At 36.5% G+C, this 15,348-nt stretch overlaps 2 protein-coding genes across 3 annotated transcripts; both read left to right on the plus strand.

Annotated features, from left to right (window-relative positions):
• Positions 1-533: 533 nt before the first annotated feature.
• Positions 534-4,143, plus strand: LOC122300454 (E3 ubiquitin-protein ligase MIEL1-like). The gene is made up of 12 exons (XM_043111125.1): positions 534-791; positions 914-1,001; positions 1,153-1,209; positions 1,311-1,343; positions 1,437-1,514; positions 1,680-1,723; positions 1,821-1,861; positions 2,475-2,557; positions 2,636-2,727; positions 2,827-2,896; positions 3,039-3,080; positions 3,690-4,143. Exons 1-12 carry the CDS (start codon positions 742-744, stop codon positions 3,813-3,815), a joined length of 804 nt encoding a protein of 267 aa, XP_042967059.1. The 5' UTR covers positions 534-741; the 3' UTR covers positions 3,816-4,143.
• Positions 4,144-5,119: 976 nt separating this feature from the next.
• On the plus strand, positions 5,120-14,609 carry LOC122300455. Of its 2 annotated transcripts, XM_043111126.1 has the most exons (11): positions 5,123-5,434; positions 5,837-5,938; positions 6,023-6,177; positions 6,259-6,352; positions 6,804-6,874; positions 7,154-7,260; positions 10,993-11,114; positions 13,016-13,104; positions 13,424-13,483; positions 13,873-13,977; positions 14,056-14,609. In XM_043111126.1, exons 1-11 carry the CDS (start codon positions 5,170-5,172, stop codon positions 14,173-14,175), a joined length of 1,290 nt encoding a protein of 429 aa, XP_042967060.1. In that variant the 5' UTR covers positions 5,123-5,169; the 3' UTR covers positions 14,176-14,609. The 2 variants fall into 2 exon arrangements, with proteins under 2 accessions (XP_042967061.1, XP_042967060.1); XM_043111127.1 differs by lacking the exon at positions 14,056-14,609 and having other exon boundaries at positions 5,120-5,434; positions 13,837-13,956.
• The last annotated feature ends 739 nt before the right edge of the window (positions 14,610-15,348 follow it).

The raw sequence follows: 15,348 nt of genomic DNA on the forward strand, positions 1-15,348 counted from the left end.
CTTGGCCCTGCCTATGATATGAGTTAAGTGGGGAAAGATGGGAGTGCGCCCTGTAACTGTTCGCCAAAATGCTCCCAACGATTGCTCGAATGCATTTGCTCTCTCTCCGATGCTGAAAGATCCCAATTCACTCAGATTGCGGCCCCCTGTCGCTTTATCTTCAAGTCACCCACTGCCAGTCCCAACTTATCCTCTCTCTCTCTCTCTCTCGAAGTGGGTTTGGAATATTATTACATAATTTATTAAAAAATAAATAAAATTATTTTTTTAAGAATATATCACACTTTTTAAAAAAAAAAAATTCATAAAATTTACACAACTCATAACTATATCTAATATTAATATTATAACATTAATATTCAAAAGTGATACTAGTTCGCAGATAGGATTTTTTTTTAATTTACCAATTAGCGGTTGATGTCATGTTAAAAATACTAATTAAAAGGATAAAATAGTAATTAATATATATATAAAGGGGTTTGTTAATTAGTTTTCATTTTTAGGATTAAAATATAGGCGTGTAATTCAGTTAATAATATTAAAAGAAAAGCCGGGACTAAAGGGGGGCTGTTCCATTGCTTGACGACGATGGCAAGACCTCCCCTTTTGCATTGAGGATTGCTACAAGCAACGGAAGTCATCCCCTCTTCCCAACTCGGGAAACTATTTCCTTTACCTTCGTCGCCTTGCCTTGCCTTCCTTCCTTTCTGAGCTTTCTCTGTAAATCTTTCTCAAATACCAATGGAAGGCTCGGCCAACGAACGCCTCGATTTCGGGAAGATGGGCTACGGGTACATTGCATCACATTTCCCATTGCTTACACATTCATCGGCTTTGGCCTTTGTTATAAGAATTTACGCGGGGAGTCGATGTTTTTGACAATTTTCCCGGGTGTCGTTTTTTTTTGGGTTAGATGCAAGCATTACAGAAGGAGATGCAAGATTCGAGCTCGCTGCTGCAACGAGATCTATCCGTGTCGCCATTGTCACAACGAGGCCACCGTATGCGTTTACTTTCTATATATTGCACGATATATGTTCACATAATCACATTAAATCTTTGGTTTCTCATCTTGTTTCCACGTCAGACATTTTGCTCTTGTGATTCTCTTGATTTGGGTGTTGTTTAATTTTTATGTATTTGATTTACCAGAGCATGTTGAGCAACCCCTTTGATCGGCATGAGCTCGTTCGATACGATGTTACAGAAGTACGACTTTCCGGGTCTATGCTTGTTCGTCTTTTCTTTTGTAATTTCATGATTTATAAACATTTCCGTGAATCTACGAGGATTTTGTGGTGTTGTTTCAGGTTGTTTGTTCAGTTTGTGACACAGAGCAGCCGGTATGTGTTTGTCTGTAATGTTGTGTAAAGCTTTCAGGTTCCTTTTCGAAAATATCTTAACTGGTTTCAATGATACTTCTCTTCCTGTTCTAGGTTGCTCAAGTTTGTACCAACTGCGGCGTCAATATGGGGGAGTATTTCTGCGAAGTTTGCAAATTCTATGACGACGATGTAATCATGCTATCTCATATTCAACTACCTGAATGGGGAAAATAAAGATATTTTATTTATTTATTTGTATCCATAGCAAGTATTTGGCACTTGAGTTTATGTCCCTTGATTGTTATTTATTGTGTTCTTTTTATTGATGCAAACTGTTATTTTAACTAATCTCAGACTGAGAAAGGGCAGTTTCATTGCGATGATTGTGGAATCTGCAGGTTAGTAACCTGAGTAGGATTAGTGTCTATATAATTTAAGCATAATGAATCGATGGTACAAATGAAATTGGGGCCTGAAATTCTTATTTTTCTACAGAGTTGGTGGTCATGATAAGTTCTTTCATTGCAAAAAGTGTGGTATGCGTTTCCTCCTCTGTAATTAGTTACTTTTCATTCTTATTGGTTTTGTTTATTTAGATTTAGTAGTACAAAGTAGCATGCGACTTTCTTTGTTGTCTGTTAATTTCTAATGATCTTCTGTTAAATCAAACTTACCATTTCCTGTTTTGTTTTGCAAATCCTTTCTTTTTGTGTGTGTGATTTATCAGTTTTAGACTTTGTCACATTTGATCAAGTTCCGTACAGGAGCATAAATAGGATAGTATATGCTCTTTCCCTAATACTAAACAGAAGTGTAAAACTTTCCCATTTATCATCAGGGCTTTTTGCCATGGAATGTTTCAATTTGTCTGTTTTTTGGCAATGGGTTTAGCGGGTTTCAACCCCTGAATTTTCTACTGTCCCCAATGGGACAGGTGGAGGTGCATTAGATCAAAGGGCCATAACTCGGTTCGGTGCTTTGATTGTTAGATGGATCATACCAGATGTAAAATCTTGTGCATTGTGTATTTTATATATTTTCTTTTGTTAGGTTGAAATGTTTATTTTTCTCTGTTATTCTCATTTCTTTTGAAGTATATTTTTCAAGTTTGAGTATATTCCCCTCTATTAATGTTTTGCAAGAACACAGCGTCTTGCTATGCAGTTGGTCTGCGTGATAACCATTTGTGTGTGGAGAACTCCATGCGGCACCACTGTCCAATATGCTATGAGGTGAGTGCTTCATACGTGATATAGTTGTTTATTGAAGTGGAATTGTTTGTGATCTAGCATATTATTCTATTTTTGCAGTATCTTTTTGACTCACTTAAACACACAACTGTAATGAAATGCGGTCACACAATGCATTGTGAATGTTACGAAGAGATGATAAAGCGTGACAAGTAAGAAACCCTGTTTTTTATTGCTTTAGTTTTATTTGATTGCATGGCGAAACATTTCTATTCTCTTCCAGACTTGATTCTGTTACATCAATCACACAGGTATTGCTGTCCCATATGCTCAAAGTCAGTAATAGACATGTCTCAAACCTGGAAGAGAATTGACGAGCAGGTAAACTTAATCAATTCAAACAAATCTTATAGATTGTCATACTTGATGTGCATATTTTCAGAAACAGTAATGTGCCGGTTGATTTTACGTACGGCATTTGTCTGACATAACCTAAACTTTCTTAATTTGATTATGTTGTCAGATAGAAGCAATCGTCATGCCAGAGGATTACCGGTACAGGAAGGTGCTTACTTATCATTCTTGCTCATCTCTAATACTTTGTGCTACATTTCCTAGTATCCCAACATTTTTGGATTTTAAAGATGCTCAATCAGAAAACTAAGACCTTCACAAGCTAGATTATAATATGTTTACTTAATGTACAGTGTTTGGCTGTAACTGCACAACATGCATTCTGGAAGAATATATAAAGAGAGCTAAATGGTGAAAGAGGTTAATACCTGAGAAGGCAACCGCTTGATGCCAGAGTAGCCATTCTAAATTTAAAAATCCAAAAACATAGATCGCCCACCATATTATTTATCTGATATTTGGATTCTGATAAACTGGAATATCCCTATATATCGTTCTTGTAGGAACGATACTGCCTGAGCAAAAGTTTATGGGAGACATTAATAGTTCTAGTAGCAACAATACTCCGTTTGGAATATCCCTATATATCGTTCTTGTAGGAACAATATTCCGTTCGGATGCTAAGAATATCTCTAGGATCAACTGTGAATAGTAGTAAAATAGTTTCTAAATAGTAACAAATTGTTTGTGAATAGTAGTTAAATAGTTTGAGAACAGTTGTATTCCCAAACATATCCTAAGAAGCATAGGTTTTTTGCAGGTCTGGATACTGTGTAATGATTGTAATGACACTACCGAAGTGTACTTCCACATAATTGGGCAGAAATGCAGCCATTGCAAATCATATAATACCCGCTCAGTTGCACCTCCAGTTCTCCCTCAATGATTGGTCTACAATTACAAGAATATATATATCCAGTCAGGTTGGCAAATTTAAAGCGAACCCTCCCTGTTAAACAACAGAAGGGGATATCTGATTGCTTGTTCCATCATTATATAATTCAAATGACTAGCATTCATATGTGTGCCTCAGAGAACTACTCTTCTCTGGATATTCTTCCTTCAGTTATGGACTAAGAACCAGCAAATAAGACTTTTGATTGATGTAAACATTATATATACAGTAAATTATGAAGCATTGTTCCCCAATACATGATATGTAATAATGCATCGACTGTTTTCAGTATTACAGTCAATATGAGAACCTTTATCTATGTCAGTGTGCATATGGAACTTTTTACATGGCTTTACAAAGCAACAGTCGCTGACCCGGATTCTGTAATGAGCCCTTCTTTAATGTTGAGTTAAGCATTAATATGGTAATGAAGTTGATTCAAACATGAAAATTCAGGTTTCTGTATGTTGTCTCGAAAAGACGGTCGAAGTAAAACGATCATCTCGCTTTTATCTATGATAGGGACAAGCTTTATAGCATTTGAGTTCCTATTTGAGGAGGAACGTAAAGGCAAGTATTCCTGATTAAATTCATTCTGTTTTAACATGAATTGAGCTCAAGTTGAACCTTTTTCTTTTTCAATCAGCTCATGCTATAGAAAGTTAAATTATTTTAGCAAAAGAGGGTTACCTCGACCTTTGAGAGACAACTCAGCATACTCTCCCTTCCTCCTTCCCCCCCTTCTTCCCTTCACGCTTCTCATCCCTATTAACCTCTCGGGATCTCCTCATATTTTTATCGTTCTCAATTTTTTTTTTTTTTTTGTTTTTCTTCACTTCTGTCTAAATTTTAGAGAGACAGGTAAAATATTCCATAATATTTTTAAAAAATTAATGAAATAGTTTATATTTAATAATAAAATGATTTATAAATAATAATAAAATAATTTAAATTAAGATATCTACTTCGTTGAAACTCAGGCTGCTTTCCAGTTTTTTCTAAAAAGATGGTACTAGTGAACTGCCCAGCGGTAATTATTGAATTTATTGCTAGCACATATATGAGGGTTGTTTTTCTTTTTTGATTTTTTTGTAAATATTTTTTTTACATTCTTAATCTTTAACAAAAACATATACACGATTTCTTTAATAATCATTAAATAAAAAATAAATTAAAAAATTAAAATGAAAGTTTGAAGGACTCTAATAACATTTTCATTTTCCAACAGGGGGAAAAACCACGTGTCGATAACAAGGCGCATGTCCACAGGGTTAACCCTGAACCGCCGGTCTACCTGCACGTATCTGTCCTTTCCTTTCTTCCCTCACTAAACCCTGATCGCTCTATGCGTGGGCTTAGCGCTCGCTCGCTCCAACACCCACCCGAGTTCACTCAAAACGAACTCGTCCTCCGCTCGGATCTAACTCGGCCCCTCGAAGCCATGCAGGTGGTCTTGAATGCACGTAGGCTCTCTCGGGCTTTTAAATCTCCGATTCTTCTCAACTCGCATCGATTCCTCGCTCCCGATATTGGACTCTTTGAAGCTCCTCCAACTCCTCGTCCCTGTCGGATTCACCGCGGCTTGTCTTCCCAAATCCCTTGGTCCTCAGGTTCAGTCCAGCTTTAATCTTGTGTGAGTGTTATGTTTGATTGCCGAGAATCTGCAGGGAAAATGTATGGAAATGAATTTGACTCTCAGGTTCCATCTCGCGTTTGGTTTGTCGAAAGGAAAAAAACCTCAACCTTAGTATACTGTAATTTCAAATTTTAATGCATTTTTATTTAACTTTATGTTTGGTTGCCAAGGGAACTGAGCAAAAGAAGAGGAAAAAAATAAATATAGGGGAGGGCGAAATTTTGACTTATGTCTCCACCAGAGAAGTTTGAGTGTGTTTTGTTCTCAAGTAATGCGTTAAGAACTTTTCTGGTATACCGCATCACAGTAACTAAAAACGGTTTTAAATGATTTGATGAATGATTTTGAAACCTGAATATTTTTCAACTATAAACAGACGTGATTCGAAGCAATCACTTGCATACCGTGGGGCGGTATTTGGTGATATCGAGGGCATGCTTTTCTTCGGAAGCGAGTACCACAGAAAGCAGTCCCACAGGTCATTGACTTTTCTGATGGTTTGTTTTTTAGATTGCTCTTGAAGCTAAGCTTGATTATAGTTGCTTTATATTCCTGAATGCAGAGGCTGTGAAGGAGCTGTACGACAGAATGCTTGAATCTGTGGTTTCTAAAAGATCGATGCCCCCAAATGCTTGGCTGTGGTCATTGCTTGAAAATTGCAAAAGCAACGATGATATTAAACTTCTGTTCGATATCTTGCAAAACCTCCGAAGATTTGTAAGTTTTCTTCTTAATTATACCATTAGATTTGTATAGTTTAAATTGTTGATAGTTGACAGTACTTCGCTTTGGTTGCAGAGATTGTCTAATCTACGTATTCATGCTGACTTTAATTGCAATCTGTGCCGAGAAATTACCAAGACGTGTGTTCGTGTAGGGGCCCTTGACTATGGTATGCCTTACAATCTTTTGTTTAGGCTTGATTTTGTCTTGTTTTTATTTTTCAGCATCCATTATGCTAAGGGAAATACTCTAGCCACAGATGGATTACACAAGTAATCCCACAAACTAATGTGACATAATGTGGTTCGTCAGATTGTAAAGTTACTTTTATTCTAAAATAGATCTAACGGACTACATAAATCCACGTCAGTTTGTAAGATTACTTTTATGTAATCTCTGTCGCTGTGGCAGTACTCTTATGCTAATTCTCTTTTAAGCTAAGTTGCTGTGATAGTTGATTGTTTACACCTAGACTCTTAACGAATCCATGCAGCTCAATTGCTACTCTTGCATTTGGTTTTAGGAATTTCTCACTTGCAACACACCTTCAAATTATATTCTGAAGTTTTATCTTTGTGAACTCTGTGATTTTCAAGATTATTTAGTTTAAATTTATGCAGGGAAGAAAGCATTGTGGAAGCATAACTTGTATGGCTTGGCTCCTAGTATTGGATCTGCCCACCATTTACTGGTATTAACGACCTCTGAATCTTTTTATAAGGTTATTAGGGATCCAAAATCTTGAAAAAAAAATCATAGGGGAATTGAATGCTTTCTTAATACTGGCCCCAACAATTCCCTTCTACTCCAAAGAAAATAGAAAAATCCCCCCAAAAGTTAGTTTTCTAGATTCGCCCCCTGTTAAGGATACTCTTTTTTTTTTTGGCATGTGATGGATCACGTTTTCTTGTTTTGTTCTTATAAGTTGGGAACTTGTTTCACATTTGAGATTTTTTTAATTCCGCTGCAGCTATATGCTAAGAGTAACAATGATGCTAAGCTCATGGTGGACATAATGAAACTTATTAAGAGGAATGACTTACCCTTGCAACCTGGTACAGTGGATATCATTTTCAGGTATGTTGGTTATAACTTATGACTGCTTCATGCTTTGCTTTGCTTTCATGAAAACTTCAAATGTTTCATTTCCCAAGACAATTCTTTAATTCTGAATTTATTGTCAATTTTGAAATCTTTTTTTATTTTTTTTGAGAAGAATTTTATTAATAGAAATCTAGGCAATGCCTAAGTGCACAGGACTTATACAAGAGAAAAACCTAAAGAAGAAAGGGAAGAGATGGATGCAAGGAAATCATGAACATTGAGCCCATTAAAATATATAGCTATTGTCCAAAGAAATAATGCATTGATAAAAAGGCTTTTCAGCTCCTCCACTGATCGTTCCTTGTCTTCAAGAGTCTAGTTGCTTCTTTCCCTCCTGATGCACCACAAAAGGCACATAGGGACCGTCTTCCAAATTTCAATAATCTGCAAAATGCCATATAAACTCCTCCAGCTGGCGAGAAGATTAACTACCTTCCTAGGCATAATCCATGAAAGTCTCACTGTGTTGAAAAAACTCATCCCAAAGGCCCCTGGAAACCTCATGATGAAGGAGCAAATGCTCCACTATTTCCCTTTTTCTCTTGCACATACAACACCATTCAATCACAATGATCCACTGCTTCCGTAGGTTGTCCATGGTCAGGGTCTTCCCCAATGATGCTGTCCATACTAAGAAGGCCGCCTTTAAGGGGGCTTTGCTCCTCCAAATGTTGGGATGGACTAGACCTCATTAGGAAAGTCTCTGCCAGGTTTTGAATTCCAATTTCTTTCTTGTCTAGTTTGATAGGCTACTGTTCTGCTGGACCTCTGAATCTGAAATGTTCTTTTTTTATTCAAATATCTATGTTTTGATTTAGATATAGAGTCACAAGCATGTGTATCTGTGTATATGATTGTGCTTAAATAGGTTGGATCATTGTTTAAGTAATGAGGCCATATGTGCATTTTATAGATATATATATATATATTATCTGAACTTTTGGGTCCGAATCTTTGGGACTTAAATTAAATTTTCCATGTGTGGTATCAAATTTAAGATCTTCGTCATTTGAAAGTGCTTGCTTCAAATGTGCCACATCTTGACTTTCTTTAGTCAAGTATAAGTAATCTAGATTGAATGGTTAGATAGTAGATTAAAATCTGGCAATCTGGGGATCCTATGCAAGTTGGATATGGAGAAGGCCAATGATCACGTTTATTGAGAATTCCTACTTTACTTGCTTGGGAGGTGTGGATTTGGGGAGAGATGGTGCTTGTGGATTAGCTAATGAATATCAACAGTGAAGTGTTCAGTTTGGTGAATGGCAGTCCAGTTGGCTTCCTTAATAGCTCTCAAGGCCTAAGACAAGGGGATCCTTTGTCCCCACTCATTTTTGTCATTGTTAGCTTTTAGCAGAATGATCTCGGCCTTGGTTAATTGTGGCTTTGTGGTTGGATTCTCTATTGGTGACTGCAATAGGGGTGCTCTCAACATTTATCACTTATTTTCAGATGATATATTGATATTTTGTGAGGTAGAACAAAACCAGATTCGGACATTGAGGGCACTTTTAGGACTTGTTTGGTTACCAAATGAGATGAATGAAAAAAGAAATATGTGAATAGTAGTGAAATCGTTTGAGTTAAGATTTTTATGGGATTTTAGGAAAAGAGAGAAAAAGTCGAATAAAAAAATTATAAAGTTAAAAGAGGGTTAGAATATAATTTTTTAATATTATTTTTGTTTTGGAATTCGAAAAAGTTGAATTGTTTTTTGTATTTTGTTTGGAAGTTTGTGAAAGTTGTAATAATTAAGTAATGATTAGATGAAAAAGTTGAAAAGTTGAAATTGAAAAATTTTTGTGCTTGAATGATGTTTGGATATTGAGATGAGATGAGTTAAGACGAGATGAGATGGTTTCAAAGTTTTGTGAAACCAAACCAGGCCTTACTCTGTTTTGAAGCGGCATCAAGTTTGAAAGTGAATTTCTACAAATCAAAGTTGGTGCCAGTTGGTAATTTTCGCAACATCCAGCTGTTGGCTAACACTCTTGGATGTAAGGTTTCCTCTTTTCTCATGAATTACCTTGGTCTTCCTTTGGGGGCAGCGACGAAGGCTAAATCGACTTGGGATACAGTGATTGAGAAGTTTGAATGTAGATTAGCAGGTTGGAAGTGATTGTACTTGTTGAAAGGTGTTAGGATCACCTTAATCAAAAGCACTCTGCCTAATTAACCAACATATTTCTTATCGTTATTCCCAATTCCACCAAGTGGTGACTTGTATTGAGAAACTTCTTTGTGATTTCCTTTGGAGTAGTTTGGGGGATGATTTCAAATTCCATTTGGTTAAGTGGGAAAATGTATGCTCCCCAATCTCTTTTGGTGAGTTGGGAATTAGAAATTTGAGGATTTTCAATCAGGCTTACTTGGGAAATGGTTGTGGCGATATAATATGGAACCAGAAGCCTTATGAAAGTCAGTGATTGACTTCAAATATGGAGGTTTGTGTGTGTGTGGGGTGTGTTTTTTTTGGGGGGGGGGGGGGGTGGAGCACTAGGGAGGTACGTGGTGTTTATGGAGTGGGAGTATGAAAGCACATTAGACGAGGGTGGGGGTATGTTTTTGCTGTCACACTAGACTTGTGTTGGGAGATGACTCTACCATAAAATTCTGGAGTGACTTATGGCGTGGAGATAATGCCCTTAAGGACTCATTCCCTTCAGTTTTCAGGATTGCATGTGAGAAATAAACTTCAGTAGCTGATTTTATGGAGATATCTAGTGACCTTGTCCAACAGAATGTAAACTTCACTAGGGCGGCCAGGATTGGGAAGTTGGTAGTTTTGAGGATTTGTTTAGTCTTTTGTACTCCATGAGACTGAGCACTCAAGGAGCTGACACGTTGTGGTGGGTACCCGTAGGTAAAGGTACATTCTCAGTTCGCTCTTTGTATAAGTCACTCACACAATCGCAGAACAATCATTTTCCATGGAGAAGGATTGGGTGAAATATGACGCCTCTCAAATCGGCATCTTTTGCTTGGACAACTTCTCTGGGTAAGATTTGAATATGGATAACTTACGGAAACACAATGTGATTATAGTGGATTGGTGTTGTATGTGCAAGAAAAGTGGTGAAATTGTCGATCATCTTCTATTGCATTGTGAGGTTGCTAGAGCATTATAGGATGATGTATTCAGTAGGTTAGAGGTAGCTTGGGTTATGCCTGCCACAACGGTTGAGCTTTTGACTAGTTGGAAAAATATAAGAGGTATTCTACAAATCATAGCCGTGTGAAAGATGGTTCCTATTTGTATCTTGTGGTGCTTATGGCAGGAGTGAAATGACCAGAAGTTCAAAGACGAGGAGCGCTCATTAGAGTAACTTATATTGCTTTTTGTTAGAACTTTATTTATATGGGCCATAGACTTATAAAAAAAAAAAAAATTATATGGGCCATAGTTTAATGGACTTGGTTTTCATGATTTTCTTGTTTCCATTTCTTCTTCCTAAATAGGTATTACCTCTTGTAAACCATATTGTGTACTTGGGCTATGACTATTCTTATTAATACAATCGTTTACTTTAAAAAAAAAAAATTAATCTAGATTGAACTCGGCAAGTGGTCAGTGCACTTGTCTAGCTTCAAAGAAATTTGATACCTGCTGATTTATTGCCAAGGTTTAGATTCTTGTTTTTCAATATTTCGTTGATGCTTTTCTTAAAATGATTTTGATCTTGTATTTATGTTGACCAATTGCAGCATTTGTTACAATACGGATAATTGGCAGTTGATGTCCAAGTACTCGAAAAAATTCATCAAGGCTGGAGTAAAATTACGACAAACTTCATTTGATGCATGGATGGAATTTGCTGCTAAAATAGGTACCTGCGAATTCTATGTTCTCTTATTTTAGGTTCAAAATTTGTGTTTTTGTTCTATATCCATGCTTACCCGTCTCATTTTGGATGGCTATAGTGGTTTGTGGGTAGGATTTTAGGACCGTATGCCATCCGTAAAGTTAGTAAAGTTCCCGGAAATATGCCTTATTCTGTGGTGCATGCTATAATATGCTTTAATACTTAAATGTGCATTTAAAAAAACAATCATATGCTTTTAAACTTTGTGTACTAGTTTGCATCTGGCTTTGGTACTTCTACACTGTATTTCTCTTAAAATAGTGCTCCCTCTGTCCCACGGATGGGCCTTGCTATCCTTTTAGGATTACCCAACTAAGTGTCTACCCGAAAGTCACATTTACATCTTCATCTTTCCATACTAACCTTGCTTCCTTGACAAAGGGAAGCAAGACACATTAAAATACAATATCTGCAATGGAGATGCTCATTATGAGTCGGAGGGAGTATCGATTGGTCAGTTTGGTTGAAATAAGGTAATGAATATATTTTTAGATGGGAATGGCTGAGAGGAGTTTTTTGTTTACTCAATATCGGTTAGCATGAAGCAGATAGATGTTTTAATTAGCTATATGTATGTTGATCTGAGACTATGGAAGCACTCATGTTTCTGCTACTTCATTGGGCAACAGTCCAATATAGGAGCAAGAAACCCACATCTTTGGATAAGGGTGTCAAATCGTGTTAACGGGTCGTATTCGTGTCGTGTCAAAGTATGTATATTATACTATATAGGTAAACCCTAACCCAACCCGTTAAGCTATTGTGTCAAAATCTCAAACCCTAACACGACCCATTAACATAACGTGTCGTGTCGTGTCGTGTCAACCTGTTTTGACCTATTAATAAATATTACTAAATAGGTTGACACGACATAATACGACCCGTTTCAATTTAACTTGTTTAATTTGATTAAATTTAACATAATTTTTTATAAATGTTAAAATCACAATATCTATAAAAATTATAAAACTAACTACAAGTCTAAAATTACAATATAAACAATAAAAATATCGAAATTAAAATTTTAACAATTTTACTTTTGGGTAGAAGGGTATAATCATAACTTTAATTTTCTTAACGTGTCATAACGGGTTGACCCGTTATCAACCCATTAAGCAATTGTGTCTTAACGGGTCAACCCGTTTTGACCCGAACCCGTTAAGACTAAACCCTAACCCGCTATTATCGTGTCATGTTCGTGTTGGGTTAACGGGTCGTGTAATATATTGCCACCCCTATCTTTGGATTTCCAGTAACCTTGATGCGTTTCTTTTTTTTTTTTGATAGGAAAAAAAAAAAAAAAGAAAAAAAAAAGAGAAACGCATCAAGGTTACCTAGTGTAGGGGGTTTCCAGTAACCTTGATGCGTTTCTAGTGTAGGGGGTTTTGATGATTGTCAATTATGTTTTCCATTATCCAGTTAGCATGTAGTTGAAGGAAAATCATTAGGCACTTCTGGAGTATTTAAGACGTGGTACTCCCATTCCATCATAACATGCCATGTAATTAAAACTGCTTGTGTAAAGATTAATTTTAATTAGCATAGGATGGGAGTAACCACGTGTCCATACTTTAGGAGTACCTAATAATTACTTGCAGTTGAAGGATTTCTTACAAAGTTAAATATTACCACCCATATATATATATTTTTAAAGCTTGTCATGGTAATGCTGTCTTGTCTTACTCTAGTACCCAGGAAATCCAGTTTCTACAATGATATGCATTGTTTGCAGAAAAGTGGCATCTTTATGAGCCATACCAACATCTTGAAAATCATGCCATCCTTTCTCTGAAAAATAATTAATTTCTGTAATCCGAAGAACCGCTTCATTGTGTGCAAAGATTTTTCACGTTTTTCCATTTTAGGAGATACTGAGACACTATGGAAAATTGAGAAGTTGAGATCGGAGTCAATGAGGCAGCATACTCTTGTGAGTGGGTTTTCATGCGCCAAGGTAATAAATTTCATACCATTAAGTTATTTGCCCTGTTTCTGTGAGAAAATTAATTTTGAGATCTAAATGTAATGTGATTGCCAAATTTATTTGCACTCTATGTTGTATGAACGTTGGAACGTCTCATAGTGAGGGCTTTATAAATTGTTTTGAGGGTCATTGCTCTTGTACTGTATTAAAAAAAGGCTATTATCTTATTTTATTTATTTATTTATTTATTTAAGTTTTGTTTTAACTACAAAATTGAGCTTTTTTGGGCAGCCCCAGTTGAGGTTTCAGTCAGAATGTAAGCCTGAGCCTGTGTTTGATGTCCTTGCAGGGTTTTCTATTAGAACATAAGCCTGAGGATGCTGCTGCCATCATTCAAGTCTTACATCAGGTGACTACCATTTTATGGGCTTGGATTATATTCTAGGTGCCCTCTTTAGGCGGTGCTGATCATATTGATAGCATGCCAAGAGCGGAAATTACTTTTCTAAGTTTCTGTGAGGTCAGGCTTTACTTATTGAAACACATCAAGGGCTGGGAATCATAAATATTGCAACCTAATGCTGAGTTTTCAGTTTTTTTAAATACCTATAAAAGGTACCGTTTGCTTTCTAGTCACTAGTTGATTCGTTCTTGTTAGTATTATTGGAAGTCTAGTGCCAAAAAACATGATATTTTGTATGTTCCTTTATTGGAAGATGTGGTTACCTATATCTAATCCAATCCAAACAACTTTAATGTTAGATGTTTCGTTAGAGCCATTGGTATTTATGCATGCAGAGTTTATCTGATGCAAAGAAGTCGGGCATCATGATTGAACTCCAAAAGCTGGTAAGCGAGTGGACAGTGGAGGTTATCAAGCGCCAAAAAAAAGAGGACAGGAAGGTAATCCTTTTATTAATTTTAAGAATTTAACTTCTAGAATATGAGCTTATGCATTTGTGTCCACATTCTCTCGACCAGGCATTAGCTGAATCTTTGAAATCAGATATTCCTGCTATGGTAAGTGGTCTATTAAACATGGGCATAGAGGCTAGTGTAAGCATCAAAGAGCTAACTGGAAAGGAAGGTATTCTTTATTGAAGAAAATGGAGGTTGAAAGTTGAGATCTGAAGCTCTGTGCATTCTTTGTATCCTGTATTTGAGCAATGACCATGTGTTTTAACCAGTACTGGTTGGGAATGAGCACTTCTATATTTTCCCCATTTACCAAGAGGCGTCTAAAGCCCTCGTGAGCATCCGCTAACCTCAACAAAGATCTTTGTTATCTTTTGGGATGCATTTCTTTTGTTTTGATTGGTTCTACAATTATTGTCGTTCATTTGGCTGTTCTAAACGTGTACATTTTGAATCTACTGGGTAGATTTGAGGGACAATGCCAGGGAATTTTTGTGGGTTTAATATTCTGATTTGTCCGGATGATTTTGCAAAGCAGGTTTTGGGCCTCTATTTCTAGGGAGCAGTTTCATACCTTTATTCCTATTTTTATGAGATTGAAATAAATGCTGGGTCCGAAATGTCGATTGTCCTGTTGTAGACGATCTCCATTGCTTTTGTTTGCCCTTTATCAACAAAAGATTGTTATCGGTGCCTTGCATGGTAGGAGAGCATCATTCTCGTTTAACCATTTGAAATTCTACTTGTCTTTGATTTCATAAGCATCAGAGAAAATATCTTGGTTCCGCCCGAAGGGAAATCAACCTCCCTCCATCTCCTTTCAAACTAACAAGTATTTAATTCGGTTATTGGTAGGTATTTGATGGTTGGTTTTTGTTCCATGTCCAAGTCTTATCATTTTGAGCATGGCTTTGTTATGCAAAATTCTTGCTAGAGGTTGGTCGATGTTGCATTTTTGTTTTCTCGATGACTTGACTGATTGACTTGAAACGGCAACGTGACTTCAGTTATCGCAAACTAATCATTTATGAGATTCACTACCTTTTCAACTTCTCATAAAAAAATTCATCTCAACATAAAAAAGTTTTAACTCATTAATGGTATCTACAAAATACTATTATTCTCAATTCAACTCAATTTATCTCAACATATAAACTTAGCTGAATCATTTGAATTGAAGTCTTTTAGTCTTGTGAGCTCGGTTCAAACAACGTCAACGTCGAGCTCTCTGTCTAACTAGGTTTTCCTTTTGTCCAATGCTTTGAAGAAGTGAAATGGCCGTCTTGTGTTCCTCCATCAACCTTGGCTTCTAAACGCGATTTGACAATGTCAAGTTCGGTAGAAGAAGCCACATTTTCG

The sequence above is a fragment of the Carya illinoinensis genome, chromosome 2 (genome assembly GCF_018687715.1).
Source record: "Carya illinoinensis cultivar Pawnee chromosome 2, C.illinoinensisPawnee_v1, whole genome shotgun sequence".
Taxonomy (NCBI): Eukaryota; Viridiplantae; Streptophyta; class Magnoliopsida; order Fagales; family Juglandaceae; genus Carya; species Carya illinoinensis.

Excerpts from the sequence above, each read along its gene's own strand:
- LOC122300455 (XM_043111126.1), top strand. The coding sequence starts at position 5,170 with ATGCGTGGGCTTAGCGCTCGCTCGCTCCAACACCCACCCGAGTTCACT. Across the intron at positions 5,939-6,022 it reads CACAGAAAGCAGTCCCACAG|AGGCTGTGAAGGAGCTGTAC; the intron begins GTCATTGACTTT and ends TCCTGAATGCAG. Across the intron at positions 11,115-13,015 it reads GGAATTTGCTGCTAAAATAG|GAGATACTGAGACACTATGG; the intron begins GTACCTGCGAAT and ends TTTCCATTTTAG.
- LOC122300454 (XM_043111125.1), top strand. The coding sequence starts at position 742 with ATGGAAGGCTCGGCCAACGAACGCCTCGATTTCGGGAAGATGGGCTAC. Across the intron at positions 1,724-1,820 it reads GATGATTGTGGAATCTGCAG|AGTTGGTGGTCATGATAAGT; the intron begins GTTAGTAACCTG and ends ATTTTTCTACAG. Across the intron at positions 2,897-3,038 it reads GGAAGAGAATTGACGAGCAG|ATAGAAGCAATCGTCATGCC; the intron begins GTAAACTTAATC and ends TTATGTTGTCAG.